Source organism: Anguilla anguilla, chromosome 3, assembly GCF_013347855.1.
Source record: "Anguilla anguilla isolate fAngAng1 chromosome 3, fAngAng1.pri, whole genome shotgun sequence".
Lineage (NCBI taxonomy): Eukaryota > Metazoa > Chordata > Actinopteri > Anguilliformes > Anguillidae > Anguilla > Anguilla anguilla.
In genome coordinates this window covers 61,290,982-61,308,671 of record NC_049203.1, presented here as the reverse complement: position 1 = coordinate 61,308,671, position 17,690 = coordinate 61,290,982, and the positions used below count along the sequence as shown (strand labels likewise).

At 40.7% G+C, this 17,690-nt stretch overlaps 2 protein-coding genes and 1 long non-coding RNA gene across 6 annotated transcripts; 1 reads left to right on the top strand and 2 right to left on the bottom strand.

The window, feature by feature from the left end:
* Positions 1–179: 179 nt before the first annotated feature.
* tmem35 (transmembrane protein 35) lies at positions 180–4,187 on the bottom strand. Its single transcript, XM_035408131.1, has 2 exons — positions 3,934–4,187; positions 180–2,106 (listed from the first exon to the last, which is right to left on the bottom strand). The coding sequence occupies exons 1-2, from the start codon at positions 4,051–4,053 to the stop codon at positions 1,744–1,746; spliced, it is 483 nt and encodes a 160-aa protein (XP_035264022.1). The 5' UTR covers positions 4,054–4,187; the 3' UTR covers positions 180–1,743.
* A 1,487-nt stretch (positions 4,188–5,674) lies between these two features.
* LOC118222809 lies at positions 5,675–8,183 on the top strand. Of its 4 annotated transcripts, none has more exons than XR_004764332.1 (5): positions 5,675–5,913; positions 6,209–6,237; positions 6,567–6,676; positions 7,218–7,338; positions 7,964–8,183. It is a non-coding gene; the product is annotated as an uncharacterized LOC118222809 (long non-coding RNA). The 4 variants fall into 4 exon arrangements; XR_004764331.1 differs by having other exon boundaries at positions 5,676–5,846; XR_004764333.1 differs by lacking the exon at positions 5,675–5,913 and adding an exon at positions 5,941–5,959.
* On the bottom strand, positions 8,163–16,611 carry arl13a (ADP-ribosylation factor-like 13A). The gene is made up of 9 exons (XM_035408672.1): positions 16,553–16,611; positions 15,562–15,632; positions 14,971–15,220; positions 14,324–14,429; positions 13,438–13,643; positions 13,098–13,203; positions 12,662–12,923; positions 9,240–9,356; positions 8,163–9,125 (listed from the first exon to the last, which is right to left on the bottom strand). Exons 1-9 carry the CDS (start codon positions 16,609–16,611, stop codon positions 9,070–9,072), a joined length of 1,233 nt encoding a protein of 410 aa, XP_035264563.1. The 3' UTR covers positions 8,163–9,069.
* Positions 16,612–17,690: the final 1,079 nt, after the last annotated feature.

The window sequence follows — 17,690 nt, the reverse complement described above, 5'->3', positions numbered from 1 at the left end:
TTAAAATCTTTTTTTTTCAACTTGGCTGTCTTAGTAAAGCTAATTGTGCATAAAATGTGTGATGTAGTCCTACAATGTCGGACTTACTGGTCAGCATCGTAACTGCACAATATTTACGGTCGCATGAGAACTTATTTTACAACGTGTCCAAGCAATTGCTAATCCCACAAAATACACAATTTGTAATTTTCCTCCAAACATCTTTATTTTGCACATTTTTTTATACAGGATTCAAAGCACAGTGACATACCAGGGCTTTTTTTGTAATCCAAGCCATCAACATGATTGTATTTTGTTCACAATAATTTATGCTCAGTATGCAGATCTTTCCATTTAACCTGAGTTATTTCTTTCCAGGTGACATCATAAAAGCACAAATCCTAGTACCCCTTACCATCCCTTTCATATTGAGATAAAGATCAGTAAACATGCTACTGTATGAATATGGACTTATCCATTGTTCTACAATTATTCACCAAGGAGGATCAGTGTCTTATTTCCACCTGTTCCACTCACTGGTCAAGATGGGAAACCGTGTTTAGAAAGAAAAGCTAATCCTACACGATACCAGTAACTTAAAACACTGCTTATCCTTGAAACCACTGACTGCCAATTCATTATTTTGCTTGTATCCCACATTGACATTGGTTATTTTTTGTCATGCCACAAGAACAGTAGGGTAATGAGAGCTTAAGAAATTCAATCAAAGACAGCATTATGGAATATTCATACATGGCTTGTTATAAATTGATGGAAGGGATGAGATGGACATTGAACCAGTAGTGGAAAATTTCCCGTCTTTACAAACTTTTCACTTTTTTTTCACCTCATGATGAAAAACAAGAGCAAAAACACCAGAAGGGTACAGCAAATCAGCAAGGAAGGTATCTCTGGATACGAGTGTCTGCTAAATAACACAAGGTGAAAAAAGCAGATGTCACATCAACCCAAAAAGTACTAATTATCATTTTTGGCCATTTCAATGATTTGTATTTCTGATAGGATCACAAGTCTGCATGCACAGAAACAGGAACAAGAACAACTGAAGAGACCTAATAAAAAAGAGAAAAAGACCAAAATACACACAGTAGTTCCATTCTACATCATCCACTTAAGCATAAAAAAAAGTTGGAACATGAATGCATATGTACGGACATTACATACAAAACAGTAGTGCTAATTTAGCATGGTTTAATTAGCCTTATCCACATGTATAATGCCAAATTATTATGCTTAAGAAATTGAAATTATACATATTATCACTAACTACTCATATGAAAAACTACCCCAGAAAATGTCCCATAGTCCATTTAAATGTGGTAAAACTCAGCATTCAAAACGGTGACAAAAGTAGTATCCGTCAAAGCAAATGTAACAAAGTTTTAAATTTAAAAGTTTAAATAGAGATGTAAAATGCAAATATTTGAAAATGAAAACATTTAACAATAGAGGGAAATGACTGCTGCATAAATTGCCTTGTTTCCTGAAAGAGCTGGAAGTCAAAACAGTTGCCACACGTGACCGTCCAATGTCAAGGGGAAGGCTTCTTACGTTTAAAAAAAGGTAGGTGAAATGAACAAATCAGTCTGCTGGGGAGGAGGGGATGAGTGGGGGAGTCAGGGGTGTCAGGGCCGTGCAGCTATCTCTTTTGTGGCGACTGTCTTTTTTCCAGGATTTCCATCATCCAAAGAGAGACATCCAATCTTCCTCTTGGTGCGGATCTGCCCAGCTTAGGAACTAGGACTAAGACACTTTGACTTTGTTCTTTTCCTCGGCGTTGACCTGCTGCTCCCTAGTTTCCTCCCGCTCGGGCCTATCCTCGCTCTGTCTGGCGATGAGCAGCCGGCAGGTCAACAAGATACCGAAAACCAGGGCATGAGCGTATCGCTTGAGAGGGTCACCCACTAGCTGGTGGAAGAACAGCACCGCCAGCATGACCAGCAGCAGCAAGAAGTTGGCCACATCTTTGGGTCTCCCAGGCACCAGCGTCAGCACCACGCCACAGCTCACCTCCAGTGTGCCAATGATCTTTCGCAGGAGCACCGAGCTGACGCCCAGTTTCTTCAAACCTGGGAGGGCCTTGGCATAGCTCTTGTATGCCCGTTTCTGGAACAAAAAGGGGGGGGGGGGGGGCGGAGTGAAAGGTTGCAACAGAGGGATTTGTGAAATATAGCCTCGTGAATTTAGGATAAGTGCTACATTAACTGCTGTAGACCGTTATTGCTTGTAGGTTTCAAGTAGTTATGGTAATGCAATGTCCTAATTCACTGGAGCCCCAATTTTACAATGAGTGCTGATTAAAACTGCTCTGTCAGCAGGGACCCAATTTCTAATTTCCACCTTAAAGGCAAACAATTCACTCCAAAAATGGACCCGTTTTATCATGATGGATACTACTTCTGATATGAACTGAAGAGCTTTACTCCAGTATAACTTAAGTGTTAACTGCACAGTAGTGTGTCCACTCACTGTTAGTATAACGTGCCCTCCAAAATGATTCATAGCCTTGATAAAGACAAGTACAGTAGGCTGTGTAAAATAAAACTACAGGTAATGACTCAAACAAATGGAAAAAATAATATATATTTATACTAAAAAGTATTTTTTGTTCCAGATACTTACCCCACATGTCCAGTAATATATTAAAATGATTACATTTTAAAATTATTTTAAAATCACATTAACAAACAAGCTACTTTTTAACTATATTGTGTCCTCCCTTGTTTTCCTGTTTGACAGGCATATAATAAGGAGGACAGCAGAGTAGCTGTGTGCACATCCAACCAGTATTTGGCCAGGTGCAAGATAAAAGTACATGTGAAGGTTGAAAGAAAATGGATATCCGCACACTGGATTACAGCTTCCAATACTCACACAAGAAACAAAAAATAAAGTTCTGGGTTATTAACCTTCACAAGGAGATGGTTTCAAACAAAAAATAAAAACGACATACTACTTTCGACTATTAGATAATAATGATTAATCTAGTAGAGGATATTAGTGCTCCGTGCACCAGCACACAGTGAGGCATGAGGTTTGAGAGGCAAAGTAAAATTCATGGGCCACATCTGGAGCAGAGGCATGGACAACGTATGACTGCCCACCCCAGCGGCCACCCCATTTTCATTGACAGGCATTGGCTCAGAACGCAGGACCTGTATTTATTTTATTGTGTTTTAGTTCTTTATCAAGGGTGTTAATAAAAATTACAAGGGCACTGTATATGCTTCTTAAAGTATTCAGAAATGTCAAATTTCACGAGTAAAACACCAGATATAGTGATATTAAAACAAAAATGAGATCACCGTTTCGGAGCTAGCTGGCGCGTTCCTACTGGATAATGGCTACAACATCAGCACCAGCAGGTGCCGGAAAGAATTTGCTGGAAAGACCGCCATGGGAGCAGAGTAGCCTATCTGTTCTAGAGCGCTATCATCCCTGTAAAATAGTATTTTAGAAAACAAGTATTTGTCTAAAATCTGTTTCCGCTCATTCATTTCAAATACAAGTGATTTAAAATCATGATCTATTTAGCCTACATAAAATAGGCTGCCTACCGTTAAAATAAAAGGCCCAATCAACGTTACGAATCCATTTAATCTTAGCTTGCGATTTATTCAACACTATTGCTTATTCAGTGTAAATACTGACATATAGCTACAATCCATTAATTGAATAAAGCATGTTTTGGAAGCATTTTCGATAGCTAGGCTATGTCATTAATGCATGTTCTACAGCAATGGTTAGCAATACGATAGAACAAAATCCAGTCCGAACTGGACAATCGTTTAATGATTGGAAACTGCAACTGAATTAATAGAATGTGTTGTAGCAGTGTCCCAAGATGTACAAATGTAATTATCCTTGGAACAATAGCGTTGTCCTCCCGATGTAGACATGTTGCTGCACTGCTCATAAGCAATTGTTACTTACCATCTCACTATAAGCATCTTTGCTTAGTCTTGGTGTCAGCTTAATTGTGCCCATAAACACGAAAAAAAGACCAAGAGCGAAGGAAAGTGCCACGATGGTTATCGTCCTTGGAGAAGCCATCTTCGCTTTTTTGTTATTTTTTTGTATTTCACTAACGACACTGCCAAAGACGGCACCGTTCTATGAGGACCCACTTAGCCTGACTGCTCGTTAAGAACAGAGACTGTGGTTAAGACCAGTGGGGACTGGAAAGCGAAGCGCGATTGGCAGAGAACAAAGAACGGAGACGCGCCGTCTGCTACAGGGTCCCAAAGCCGTAAAATCACTGGAAGGCTATAATGCACACATCAGATTGACAAACTGAGTGCATTTTCAGATTTATTTATTTGCACTCATCATATAAAAAATTACAAAATAGAACAAATACACTTACTTAAAACAGTACAAAGAGGGTTATTGTAAAATTGTAAAAAGTGAGATGCTAAAATGAGAAACAATTTGTAGAGTATTGAGTGCAAGGATTACCCATTAAGCCAGCAGTAGCTGGCTCATTTTCAGTGGGGTCCGAGAAAATGCCAAAACCGCTTGACACTTGGTATGGATGTTCTTACTGTGAAAAGTTCCACTTTTGACTGATCTTTTTTGCAAATGTGAGACAAGCAGGCATGTTTCTCTTGGTTGGCAGTGGTTTCCGCCTTGCTACTCTCCCATGAATCCCATTTTTGCCCAGTCTCCTTGTTATTGTGGAGTCATGAACACTGACCTTGGGGTGAGGCTAGAGAGGCCTGCAGTTATTAGGATGTTCTTCTGGGATCATTTGTGACTTCCTGAGTTGTCGCTGCACCCTTGTTGTCGCTGCACCCTTGGTGCAACAATTTTGGCAGGCTGACTACTCCTGGGAAGATTTAGCACTGTTCATTGTGTTCTCCATTTGGAGATGATGGCACTCACTGCGGTTCATTGGAGTTCCAGATCTTTAGAAATGGCTTTGTTACCCTCTGTATATATATTTTTTCTAATCTCTTCTAGAATTTCCTTTGTCCGTGGCATAGTGTGCTTGTAGAAACTTTGTGGTGACTACTTCACTCTGATGGTAAGGTTCAATGTGAGTGAGGTTGATTGACTGATTGATTGATTTATTGATTCAGGGTCAGAACAACAAACAGCCCAAGTTCTAGATTTCTCAGACTAGGGGGGCAGTCACAGGTTTTTTTTTTTTTTGGGGGGGGGGGACTTGTTATTCAGGGCACAGGGTGTTTTGGCTCTGTACTCCATGCACATTGGATTTTAAATATGAGGTTAAAGTGTGTACTGTTAGCTTTGATTTGAGGGTATTTGCATCTATATTGAGTGATCCATGTAGGAATTACAGCCTTTTTTTTACTACATAATACCCCCATTTTAGAGGACCAAAAGTAAATAGTTGCCTACTCAGCTGTTTCTTTTTGGTGTGTTGATCTATCATTAGTTCATGCACAGGAAAGCTCACAAAAGGTATAGAGTTGATTCTAGGTTTGGAATTTGCATTTGGAGTCTACTGCTATTTACAAAGCAAGGTCATGCTTGAAAAGTTTTTTCCTTGTATGTTTTTGTATCTAGTAAAACTTGTTTATTTGCTATATTGAACATATTATTTTTGTGATTGCCTTAGCCTCCTGGGCAGAGAAATATTAGGAAATAAAATAAGAAATATTATCTTGAAAAGCAGTAGTACTTATAGTGGGTAAAAAAAATAATTGCTGAGTCAAATTGAATTGTCAAAGTTTGAGGGGCAGAGCAGACAAATCGCTATTCTCAGAACAGGCAAACTGTCACCGCCCCGCACGCGCAGGCATTCGGTTTCCTGTAACTAAACTTCCCATCTTATCTATTTTCGAGAGGCTGCTCAGCTGCAGGAGATTTTCGCTTAACAGGTGAAGTGCGGCATACACACAGTTACTTTGAAGATCAATAATATTTGGAATCATTGCGATGTAAAAGGTTGGTAGTCGCTTCTGGGGTTTGGTTAGAAATATGTTACCGTAAGGTAAGGTGCGCTTATCATACCCGTTAATGACTGCTAATTGCTTCCCTTAGAAGTGTGGGACCTTCAGGAACTGCATAGGCTGGCTTGTTCCCTACCGCTAGTTGTTGCTGGGGTTGATGACACTTTTATTTAGCTATAAGTTCGCAATTGATTTCTTAACTAAATAGCGAAGTTTTGCTAATTCCATTGGATAGATGTGTTGCACGACAGCGAGTCACCATGTTAACTTTATTTCGTCCTCTTTTGCAGCCCTGATGGAAAGAACAGCGCAAAACCTGGTACGTTAGCTAACCAGCTAGCTAGCTCGAATGTAATTTGCACGATAGATTTGGGTACATTTAAAGTATGTGTTGATTTGCTTATATAGTTCGTTAGCTTACTGGCTTGCTAAGAACTAACATTATGATTCCAGTAAACGATAAAATGGACGTTTACTTCTGATTGTTTCTGCTATATCTACTAACGCGTATTTTTACACCTTGAGCGAAATGGTGGGGGAGTACTCGAAACGTTTTTTATTTACCATCATTCTAGAGATTTGTGAATATTCCATCTTGTTTGCAAGCTAATCTATGGTCTTTGGTTTTATTTTTTCACATGCATAAAGAAAAGTAAACTGGAGGCAATGGGCTTCCTTGCCGTTGAAGAATTTTGGTTGACGAATCAACCCATTGCGGTTATTTGTCAATTAAAGCGAGAACTTGGAGTGGCATCGCTGTAAGTTTCTATATTATTAGCCTGTGTGTGTGTGTGTGTGTGTGTGTGCGCGTGTGTGACACAACTGATACTGTCAGATTCACACTTACCAAAATGTTCAGTGTTAAACCAACTTGCTACTATGCTCTATTTGAACCCTCTTGGACGAATCTAAACTGTTACATTAACACAAATGTTTTACGGTGTACTGGAGTGGAGCCGTGACGTGAACATCACAGAAGACTCTTCACATGACGAACTTTGCAGTCCCTACACCATTTGAAAGCCTTTGTTTCATCCATTACCTGCGCCTTAACGCATGCAGGTACATGTGTTCACGGCGCACTTTACAGAGAATAGAAGTTAGGGTAAACTTTTTTTTATCTTGTCGCACTTTTTGACTTCAGAGTTGAATATAGGCTAATATCTGCAGTGGAAATGTGACCAGATACATTTTGTGATTTTAAATACCGCTGATCGTACTGAAATCGATCGTACTGAAACCATTTTGAAACGATGTCTGAAATGGTCATGCTGTACGTTTTAAATCGTGCTTTTGCAGGAGACTCCTGCTATATTGTACGGAGTTCCTACGTGTTACGTGCTACGGTAGCAGAGAAGACCCTCCGCGGCTCGAGCTTGTACATAAAACCTGCTGTTTCATCAGACAGTTAAATGCCCACGTGAGTATAAATTAATAATACTGTAAGTGTGATACGTTCTGTAAAGTAAGCATAAGTAAGACTTACCTAAATAAATTGTGAAGAGCCTTGACCATTATTCTGATTTGTGAGTGTAATTATTGCCATTTCGTTTAGTAAACGGACGTTTAATTGATTTGTTAACCTACACTGGGATGTGAAACATTCGAAAATTAAGCACCGTTAGGTGTCATCAGGATGCAGTGTGCTTGCATCCAGTGTATTCGCAGCCAGTAGGAATGCAAGCAACCACTGGCTGGAAATGGGGAGTCCGGGTCCGAGTATTAAATATCAAGAAGGGTTGGACGCCGTTCCAGCATTTTGTCAACTTGAGAAGCAGGTTGTGAATTGCTCATAGAGTATATCATAGAGTTCAGTTGAATTACTATATATTTCGAAAGCTGACGTCATGCGCAACGTTGCGTTTGTTGTATATACGCAGCGAGTAGGAATGCAAGCCTTACCGTACCCCGTACACTCAGAACAATTACTGCGATCAGAAATCCAGAGATGAGGTAAGGAGTGAGGTGGTGAGAGTTGGAATGATTAAACAGCTGCCTGACTGGACACTGAGGAATGACTGACTTTTGTGTTTGTATTTCTATAGAACTGGAATCTGACCTTCACAGAGTCAGGTCTTCCCCTGTTGGTTGACATCCCACCAAATTCTGTGCAACGGTCCAGGACTGGTGAAAGGAGGAGAGGTGTGAGAGAAGGCCAAGAAACCGACGAAAACAAGGAATCAATGGACTGATTTGTGATTTGAATTTTACATGTTTTTCAATAAATAGAAGCATAGATAAATGTGGTGCAACTTACCAATTTTATACAATTTTCCTGATTTCTGAAGAAGTGCCTTCAGAGAATACAACCTAATGTTGCAAATGACACTGTAAAGAGATATTGTCAAGCTTTTCTAAAATCATTATGCTTATTACTCTTCACATGTCAAAGTCTTCTCAGGACATATGTTATTTTAAAAAAGCAGTAATACAAAAGAAAATCAGGATGGCAAAGCCTAAGTATAGCTATTACACAAAACCACAAATCTACTGCAATGGTGTACATTTAATAAAAAATGTGTAAAGTTTGGCCATGTACTTCTACACTACAATCTCAGTTTGACCCTGTAAACTAGTAGTTGAAAAAGTACAGTGTCAGTGCAGTATGACGATCTAAGTGTTTTCACAACGTAATTATCCACCTGGCTGAGGCTTCTTGTTTTTATACAGTAATTCTATACAAATTATTTGTTGAATTGTAAGAATAGAACATAACCTATTATAAATATTTAAAGGGCAGGAAGTATGAGGGTAGTTACCTGCCTTTCACAGGCATTTTTGATCAAATTAATATTGGACCTCCTAAATGACCCCAGATTCAGGCCCCTGATTTCAGAATGTGTATTTAAAAATTAGGCCTATGATTATGTACTCATTTTAAATTTCGGAATAGTGAAAACAGGGACTTAAGATGGGACCAGCTCTTTCCATGTTTCTTCACACTGCTTTTGTACTATGTGGGAATGTCACTCTTACTCATTTCTGTAGAATGAGTAAGAAATGAGTAAGAGTGATATTCCCACCTAGTGGGAGACATACGGAGTAGACACACAAGTCATTTGAGTCTCTTGGTCATAAGACTACAAGCATTCTGAGACCTGAAGGGCTCAGCAGGTAGTAGCATCACACCCCCCACACTGGGGGAAGTGTCTCAGTGTCCCTGGTCCTGGCGAGCTTTCAGAGCCAAGATGGCTTTTCTGTAGAGGTCTGTCAGAGAAAAAAAACATCGTTAGCATCCTATATTTTTTTAAAATCTACTGTTTCCTTATTTTTGGTACATTTCTTCCAATGGCAGAAATATAGGAGAAACCAAGCTGTTACCAAAAGTAGCAGAAAGGTCCACTGGTTGTGAATATCCTGCTGGAATCTGTTCAGTATTAATTTTGTTTTTCCTCTTCACTTTCACCTTTTTTCTCTTTTTTTTCTTTTCCCCTTTTCCTGTGTTGGAAAAACAGCATTTTTTTGCTTCAATCCAGACCAAAAAACCAAGTACCATTAAATTCCTGTTCAATTCAGTAGGTAATCCTCTAAGAGGGTAATTGAAAGCGAGAAATATATACACTCGCTGGCCACTTTATTAGGTACACCTGTTCAACTGCAAACTGCACCCATTAACGCAAATATCTAATCAGCCTATCACGTGGCAGCAACTCAATGCATTTAGGCATGTAGATATGGTCAAGACAATCTGCTGAATTTCAAACCGAGCATCAGAATGGGGAAGAAAGGTGATATAAGTGACTTTGAACGTGGCATGGTTTTTGGTGCCAGACGGACTGGTTTGAGTATTTCAGAAACTTCTGATCTACTGGGATTTTCACGCACAACCATCTCTAGGGTTTACAGAGAATGGTCCGTAAAAGAGAAAATATCCAGTGAGCGGCAGTTCACTGGGCAAAAATGCCTTGTTAATGGCAGAGGTCAGAGGAGACTGGTTTGAGCTGATAGAAAAGCAACAGTAACTCAAATAACCACTCGTTACAACCGAGGTTCTCTGAACGCACACCACGTCAAACCTTGAAGCAGATGGGCTACAGCAGCAGAAGACCACACCGGGTGCCACTCCTGTCACCTAATGAAGTGGCCGGTGAGTGTGTATATATATATATATATATATATATATATATATATATTGTATGTGCATAACGTAATATGCATGAACATCTATATATACAGTGAGCTCCATGTTTGGGATAAAACATTGTTTCTTGATTTGTCTCTGTATTCCAAAATTTTTGATTTGTCATCAAACAATTCACCTGTGGTTAAAGTGCACATTCTCAGCTTTTATTAAAGGGTTCTGTTTTACATTTTGGTTTCACCGTGTATACAGTCTTCCCATTTCAGTGCCTCATAACTTTTGGGACAAATGGCTTCACAGGCATTTCTGATTAGTCAGGTGTGTTCAATTGCTTCCTTAGTGCAGGTATTAGAGCTTTCAGCATCTAGCCTTAATTCTAGGCTTTTTATTGCCTTCTGTTATTTGTGTTTGTAAATAGGAGGACCAGAGTTGTGCCAATGAAAGTCAAGGAATAGGAAAAACAGTTCAAGACATAGGAAAAACTATAGGCTTACCAAAATCAACTGTTTGGAACTTCATTAAGAAGAAAGAGAGCAGGGGTGAGCTCAGAAATCAGAAAGGCCCTGGTAGACAAAGGAAGACCTTTGCAATTGATGACCAAAGACATTAAGAAAACCCCCAAAAACCCGTCCAACATGAGAAACACTCTGCAGGAGGCAGGCCTGGATGTGTCATCACTGTCAAAAGAAGACTTCACAAACAGAACTAAAGGGGGTACACTGCAAGATGGAAACACCTAGTTAGCTTCAAAAATAGGATGGCCAGGTTACAGAAAAATGGTACCTAAAATTGCCTGCAGAGTCTGGGAAAAGGTCCTGTGTACAGATGAGACCAAGATTCACTTGTATCAGAGTGGTAGCAGAGCAAAGTGAGGAGACTAAAAGAAACTGTCCAAGATCCATAGGGCACACACACCTCATCTCATTGTGGTGGGAATGTTATTGTTTGAGCATGCATGGCTGCCACAGGTACTGGCTCACTTGTCTTCTCTCATGATCTGACCACTGATTGCAGTGTACAGTTATAATGGTGTGGGGGTGTTGGAGAACCAGAAGCGACTAATATAGGGGAACGAAAAGCTAACGCTACCGGAAGCGTTTAGCCACAAAGTCCCGAAGGACAAAGGGAAAGGGAAAGGGAACACCCACAAGTAAAACACAAAACAAATAAGATCCTAGGGAGAGTAACTCCCGCACACAAAGGATCAAAAACAAGAACCAAAAACACGGAGTAAAAAGCCACTCCGAAGGACCACCTTGTCCAGCCGTAAAACTGGCTAGTGAAACCAAAAGCGACCCGTAAAAACCAGGGCGAAAAAAGAAGAGGACCAGTGGTACAGAGGCGAGGCTCTGGTACCAAACCCAAAACTGGTCTAAAAAGAAAATAGACAACTGAGTCGCAAAACTTACTCAGCGAAATAAAAACCTGAGACGCAGCCCAGAAAAACGCAAACAAAATACACACCAGGGACAACGTCCCAATACCCACCGGCTCACACGAGCTCAAAAGAAAAGTATGAACACTCTTAAGGCGTCAGAATGCGCACACAGCGCTAAGAGACTGAATCGCCTTAACCCAGGACACAGAAACAACCCACAACACAATTCTGTAATTCGTCCTACGAGCACCTATACCAATGTCGTACCGGCTTTGTGATAAAGAGGTTTTACACAGAAGCGCAGATGGGTGTTCTGGCAGTGCTTATAAAGGCACCTCCCCAGGTGAAAATAATTGAGAAATCAGACACCTGGAACACATCAAGAAATTCTCAAAGGCCAGGTGCCCTCTAGTGGCAGCACAAGGCCACTACACCCCAGAACCATGACAACAGTAGCATTTCTTCTGCTCAAATTCAGCCAAATGCCTCCAAACTCATTGGATGGTGCTTCATTCTACAGGAAGACAATGATCCTAAACATATTGCTAATGCAACACGTTTTTCAAAGCAAACAACTGGAAAAATCATGACTGACCATGTCATTCAACTAACCTGAATTTAATGAACATGCGTTTCATATGCTGAAGAGAAAACCTAAGGCAACCTACACCCAAAATAAGCAGGAGCAAAAATGGTTGCAGTACAGGCCTGGTAGAGCATCGCTACAGAAGATACTCAGCACCTGGTTATGCCGATGGGTCACAGTCTTCAAGCAGTCATTGCATGCAAAGGATATGTGACAAAGTACTAAACATGAATACTTTCATTTACACAACATTATATGTCCCAAACATTATGGTTCCCTGAAATGAGGGGGGCACTATGCATAAAAGGTGCTGTAATTTCTGCATGGTGAAACCAAAAAGCCCTTAAATAAAAGCTGAGAATATGTGTTTTATAGTTATTTGATTACAAAACTAAAATTGTGGAATACAGAGCTAAATCAAGAAAAAAATATGTCTATCTCAAACATTATGGAGGTCACTGTACGTGTATGTGTGAGTGTGTGTGTGTGTGTGTGTGTGTGTGTGTGTGTGTGTGTGTGTGTATTTGTGTGTGATTGCATACATTATACACATACATATACATAGGCCCCCCTAAAATGGGGGACTGCGTATACAAAGAGATTTAATTCATACACGGATCTCACGTACAGACACACACACAATCACACACACATCACATGTTTATAATACATCTATAATGACCGTCAATGAGGAGTACCTTTCTCTGTCTTTGATTCCACGTTGTCAGGGGACTCCGGGTGCTCCGAAGTCTCTTCTTTCACTCTGGCTTTGCAGGTCAGCTTTGCGCTGTTGCGCGGTATAAGGGCAGTGCTGGCTTTCTCTTTCCGCCCGCCCTGTTCTTGCTCTGCCTCTGCGTCCCCCACCTCCTCCTCTTCCTCCCTCTTGCCAGCGCTCTTCTTCATGGCATCTTTAATATTCACCTGCTGCTTCCTTTTCATCTTCTTCTTCAAAGCGTTTTCCTGTAAACAGTTGCAGTAGAGAGATGAGCATAAACAACAGCATAATACAGTATAATACAGCGGTTTATTTTTATGATACCAGGAAAATACTAGGAACAAATAAACCCACGCATACAAACAAAGCTAAATAAGATGGATAAAGCAATGGGTAGTGGGATGGTGCAAACTATTCACCTTTTCCAGGACAGTTTGAATGGGCTCCAGTTTGCTCCTAGGCTGAGGTACCTTTTCTTTCGGGGGCCACTGAGCTTGGCCAATTTCAGGCTTGCTGGTGTGGAGTCTACATTGAAACACAGCACTCCAGCACATTAATTTTTGTCTCGGAGGTATCAGATATCTGGGAATACTAGGTTCTCAAAAGGATTGAAAGGAATAGTCACTGCTTGATCTTGCTTTATGAATTGCGTTGTGAACAAGAAATGTCAATATTGATTGTTTTGATTTCAGAAAGCCTACGCCCGGGCCCTGTCTGGAACTCCAGGCTAGTCAGAGGGAATTAGCCTGGGGCACTCACCTGTCCTCTTTGGGCTTGGCGCGTCCCTTCTCATTCTTGCCACGCCTGTTTTTTTCCTCTGGGTCCCGGGGCTGCCTGCTATCCCGTGTCACGCGGGCACACAGTTCGGGGTAGTCCAGAGACACAGCTCGCAGTAGCCATCGCAGACCCTGCAGCGTCTTCCTGTCCGACCACCTCCGGACGTCCAGCAGGGCGGAGCATGGTTCCTGAGGTGCGGGGCACCAAAATGTTAAGCTGTTAACCACTCAGCCCTTCTTGTTACATAGCATCCGATTCAAAGCAAATCCAATTAATGGCCAATGTTTACATTAGATTCATTCAGCAGTTGCTCTTATCCAGAGGAACTTAATTTACCTGATTCACCTGATCTACATGAATGTCAGTCCAGATCGGTGAGTGTAGCATCCCTAAGGCACTAATGCAAATATTATGCTAAGCATGAAAAATAAAATATATAAATCCTGAATATATACAGATCACATCCATAACGAGCCCTAAGAAGGAAACATAAAACCATAAAAAATACCAAAAAGAAATTATCAAAAAAAATGAGAGGGGTATAAACGATGCCATCTGAAGAGATGGGTCTTTAGTTTGCATCTGAAGATGGACAATGATTCTGCTATCCTGACCACAGAGGGCAAATTTAATTTCATGCACCTCATTGGATGCGACTTATTCTCAGTGTACTTTTGTCCCGAAGGTGTTACTCATCAAAGTGAAAAAACCAGATGAGTGATAAATTTCCCCTCTATAACTGACTGGCTTTCCACACCCAATTTGTTTTTATTCACATAATGGAGGTTATTTTCCCTTTTTTTAAGGAGAGCATGTGTTAGCAGGCTACATCTATTTATATTTAATTGAAATCATCTGCAGCACTCACAATATGGCATAGAGACCGGCTGTGATTGACCAGCTTCTCCAAGGTTAGGGCTTCGATCAACTCACTTCCCATTAGAGCACCCATCTTGTCTTGCTTGTTAGCCAGCCTAAAAAACACAAGCACCTCATTTACAGCCCCACTGTGACTTCCCACAATTGTGTACTCTAAGTTCATATTATTGCGAAACATGACTAATGCTGCAACAACCATGAGCTGTTAAGGTGTGAGTCAGAGGAAGGCACATGTCAACTCTAGTAAGAAAAATTGGGGACTTTTGGCACTTGTCTGCAAATTTGCAGACTTGCAGAATTATTCAATTCCCTTTTTACAGACAACTGTCACAAAGACATTTTACAGAGTAGCAAGGCAAGAGACAGAGCAAACAGAGAAAACACCAGGCCTGAACCCCCAAATAGCAGGTACGTTATAAGACAGCCATCCCAGCTGACTGAATCCCATCCTAAGCAACACTGTCACCAATTGCAGTATGTGTTGCCCTGTCAGTGCTAGCACAGTGTGGGTTTGACACCAGACAGCGGGGTCTATCCATACGCTGGACCAGTGCCTTAACAGGATGAACTGTCCAGCAGCCCCCCCTACATTAGCCATTTGATACCTTGAGAGAGAAAACAGCGAGAGACCCTTACACGAGGAGTGGCTTGCCTGCGACCCTGGGCTGCTTCAGCAGGTCCGCCAGGACCTCCCGGACCACCCGAATCCGCGCTCTGTCGCTGGAGTCCACCACAAACACAATCCCGTGGGCTTCGCTGTAGTGGTCCCTCCAGGCCGCCCGCGACTCAGGAGCGCCGGCCATGTCCAGCAAGGTCACCAGGAAGTTGTCCACTCTCAGCTCTGTGCGAACGCACCCCTGCGTGGGGCTTACTTCGCCCGGAAAAACTAGAGAGGGGTCACATTTACATTTACTCCTACCATACACTACAAAGTTTACTCTTTTTTTTAAAAACATATAATCAATCTGTACAGACAGATATTTACTGAAGTAATGCAGGTTTGCCCTGCTCAAGGTTACAATGGCAGTGTCCCATCTGGAATTTCAACCTGCAACCTTCAAATTTCACTCTGAGTTTCTTAAATATTATCCTACACAGCCAACAGTGTACTACAGTATACAACTCAGCAAATTACTCACTCACAGACTCAAGGCCACAGTAACACAAATCACAGAATTCTGTGCATTGTATACTTTTTATTGTTAGCTACTGCAGAGATCATGGTACCTTTCATGATCCCCCGGATCATGGACGTTTTTCCTGCGTTGTCAAGACCAACAACCAGCACAGTGACCTTCCTGGAAAGAATAAGTTTGAGATGGACAAGGATCATTACCAGCTGATAGTGAAAGGACATGCTCGCAATGGTTTACTGAGAGTATGAAGTTACAGGGCTGGAAGGACAGAGTGTAAAGACAGACCTGTGGTTACTGGACTGATTACCAGCCACATCTGCTTTAAATGAAATTATTCTGTGTCTGCAATTGAATTGGCAAATAGCAATATGGATACTTATGTACTTTAAAGATTGTCAAAGGTCTGACTAAACAGTAAAGTAGGAAACATTATTTTCAGATATGCTTTGTTTTATTCAGGTACTGAATCAGGTCCTTTTCATTTTAATTTTTCTAAATACACATGCAACAAAAATGAGTTTAAGTTCACATATTGTGTGAAAACACAAATTAAACAGAACTGGAAAAAAGATGGAAGATGGCCGGAGAGATAGTTATTAGCAAATTATTATTGTAATATGGGGCAGTTGGAATTGCCTCCATGCTCTCAGTTAAAAAATAAAGTAAATTACAGGAAGACCTACACCTCAATTTTGTTTTGGGGAATTATAACAGTTAATGAATTGGTCCAGTGGTATCAACAATCATAAAAATACAAACTGTGGTATGATGTCACATACTGCATACCCTTAGATTCATTCACCCTTAGTTCTGGATTTTTCTGTGATTCCAGGCAAGCTGCCAAATTTGTTATTGCTGTTCCACCAAATGGACACTCAGTTTGTTATGCATATATAATGACAGGGAGTTCATACACAAGGTGGACAATAATACAGTCAAACAATACTTTTTTTTTTGTTGAAGAAAATAAGGTGTACAGTGAACGGCTCGGCTCATCTCAAGATTGAGTCTGTCATAGGATTGATGGATTGCTCCATCATGGGTAAGGGTGTCAGGACTGAGGTTTGCTGAAGCTTTCTCACCGAACGGGTTGCTGGAATTTGGAGACCCAGCTGCAGCAGTTGCTCATCAGGTTGAACATGCTGTGGTGTGAAGAGCAAAGCCACCATCTTCTCTTCAGGTCATATCTGGGGGCCAAAAATAACAGTGGTGACTTTTCTCCCATCCAGTGGAAGATCTGACTCATCAGTACTCAGATGTACCTTAGATACAAAAGGTCTTTCAGATTCATGAACACTGAGCAAGCAGAGGTGCATGAAAGCAAACCAAGTTCTTTTGAATTAGTCTAACTTCTCTTAGAGGAAGTTAAAGCGAAACACGTTCTGTAATTATTGGCAGTGAAATTGAGTATTGTTAAATCAGTTATAAAACAATGTAATATAATGTATACTCTGAGTCTATGCTGGTTGCCTTGGCACATCATGAGCACTGTAACACAGCAGAACAATGAAGTGCATGTTCACAGTTCTGCTCATATTTGGTTTTATTACCATACCTTGCTTTTGCATTTTAAAGTTCAAAATCAACAACTGTCAAAACTAAAATAGGTTAAGTTAAGATTTATTTAAGATTTCCTTTTGATTTCTTTAAGATTTTCTTTTGATTTCTTTAAGATTTTCTTTTGATTGACTGTAACCTGGAAAAGTTCTGAGGCACTAAAATTTGCTTGCTAAAGTACTGAATGCAGTTTGATGTTCTAGTATGTGCTAGTAACTATATTAGAATATTTGTGTGAAGGAACATAGCATGAGGTACATAGTCAATGTGCTGCATTCCTTTATTTTGTACTGCCAGAGTGAATTCTTTTTTTACTGCATGTTATTGCGGTCAGATCTCACAAAAGAGACAAAAGAGATACTTGCACATTACTTCTGTTTATGAGTCACCGTGAGTTACAGAAACACACGTTGTTACCAGTTTTGACAACAATACAGCTGCTGGTTTCAATATGACTACTTCAATGTAAACAAAAATGTGTGTTGCAATAAAATTGTATTGCACAGATCACAGATCAGCAAAAGATGCACGTTGTCTAAGGAGCAGAAAGACCCAGGAGACAAAGTAGGTATAAGCCAGCTGCCCTATTTATCTGTTCCATCTCTGTAAGCTCCTAAAGAACAATCTGTGTCCATGTGTGTGTCCCATTTCAACCCCAGGACC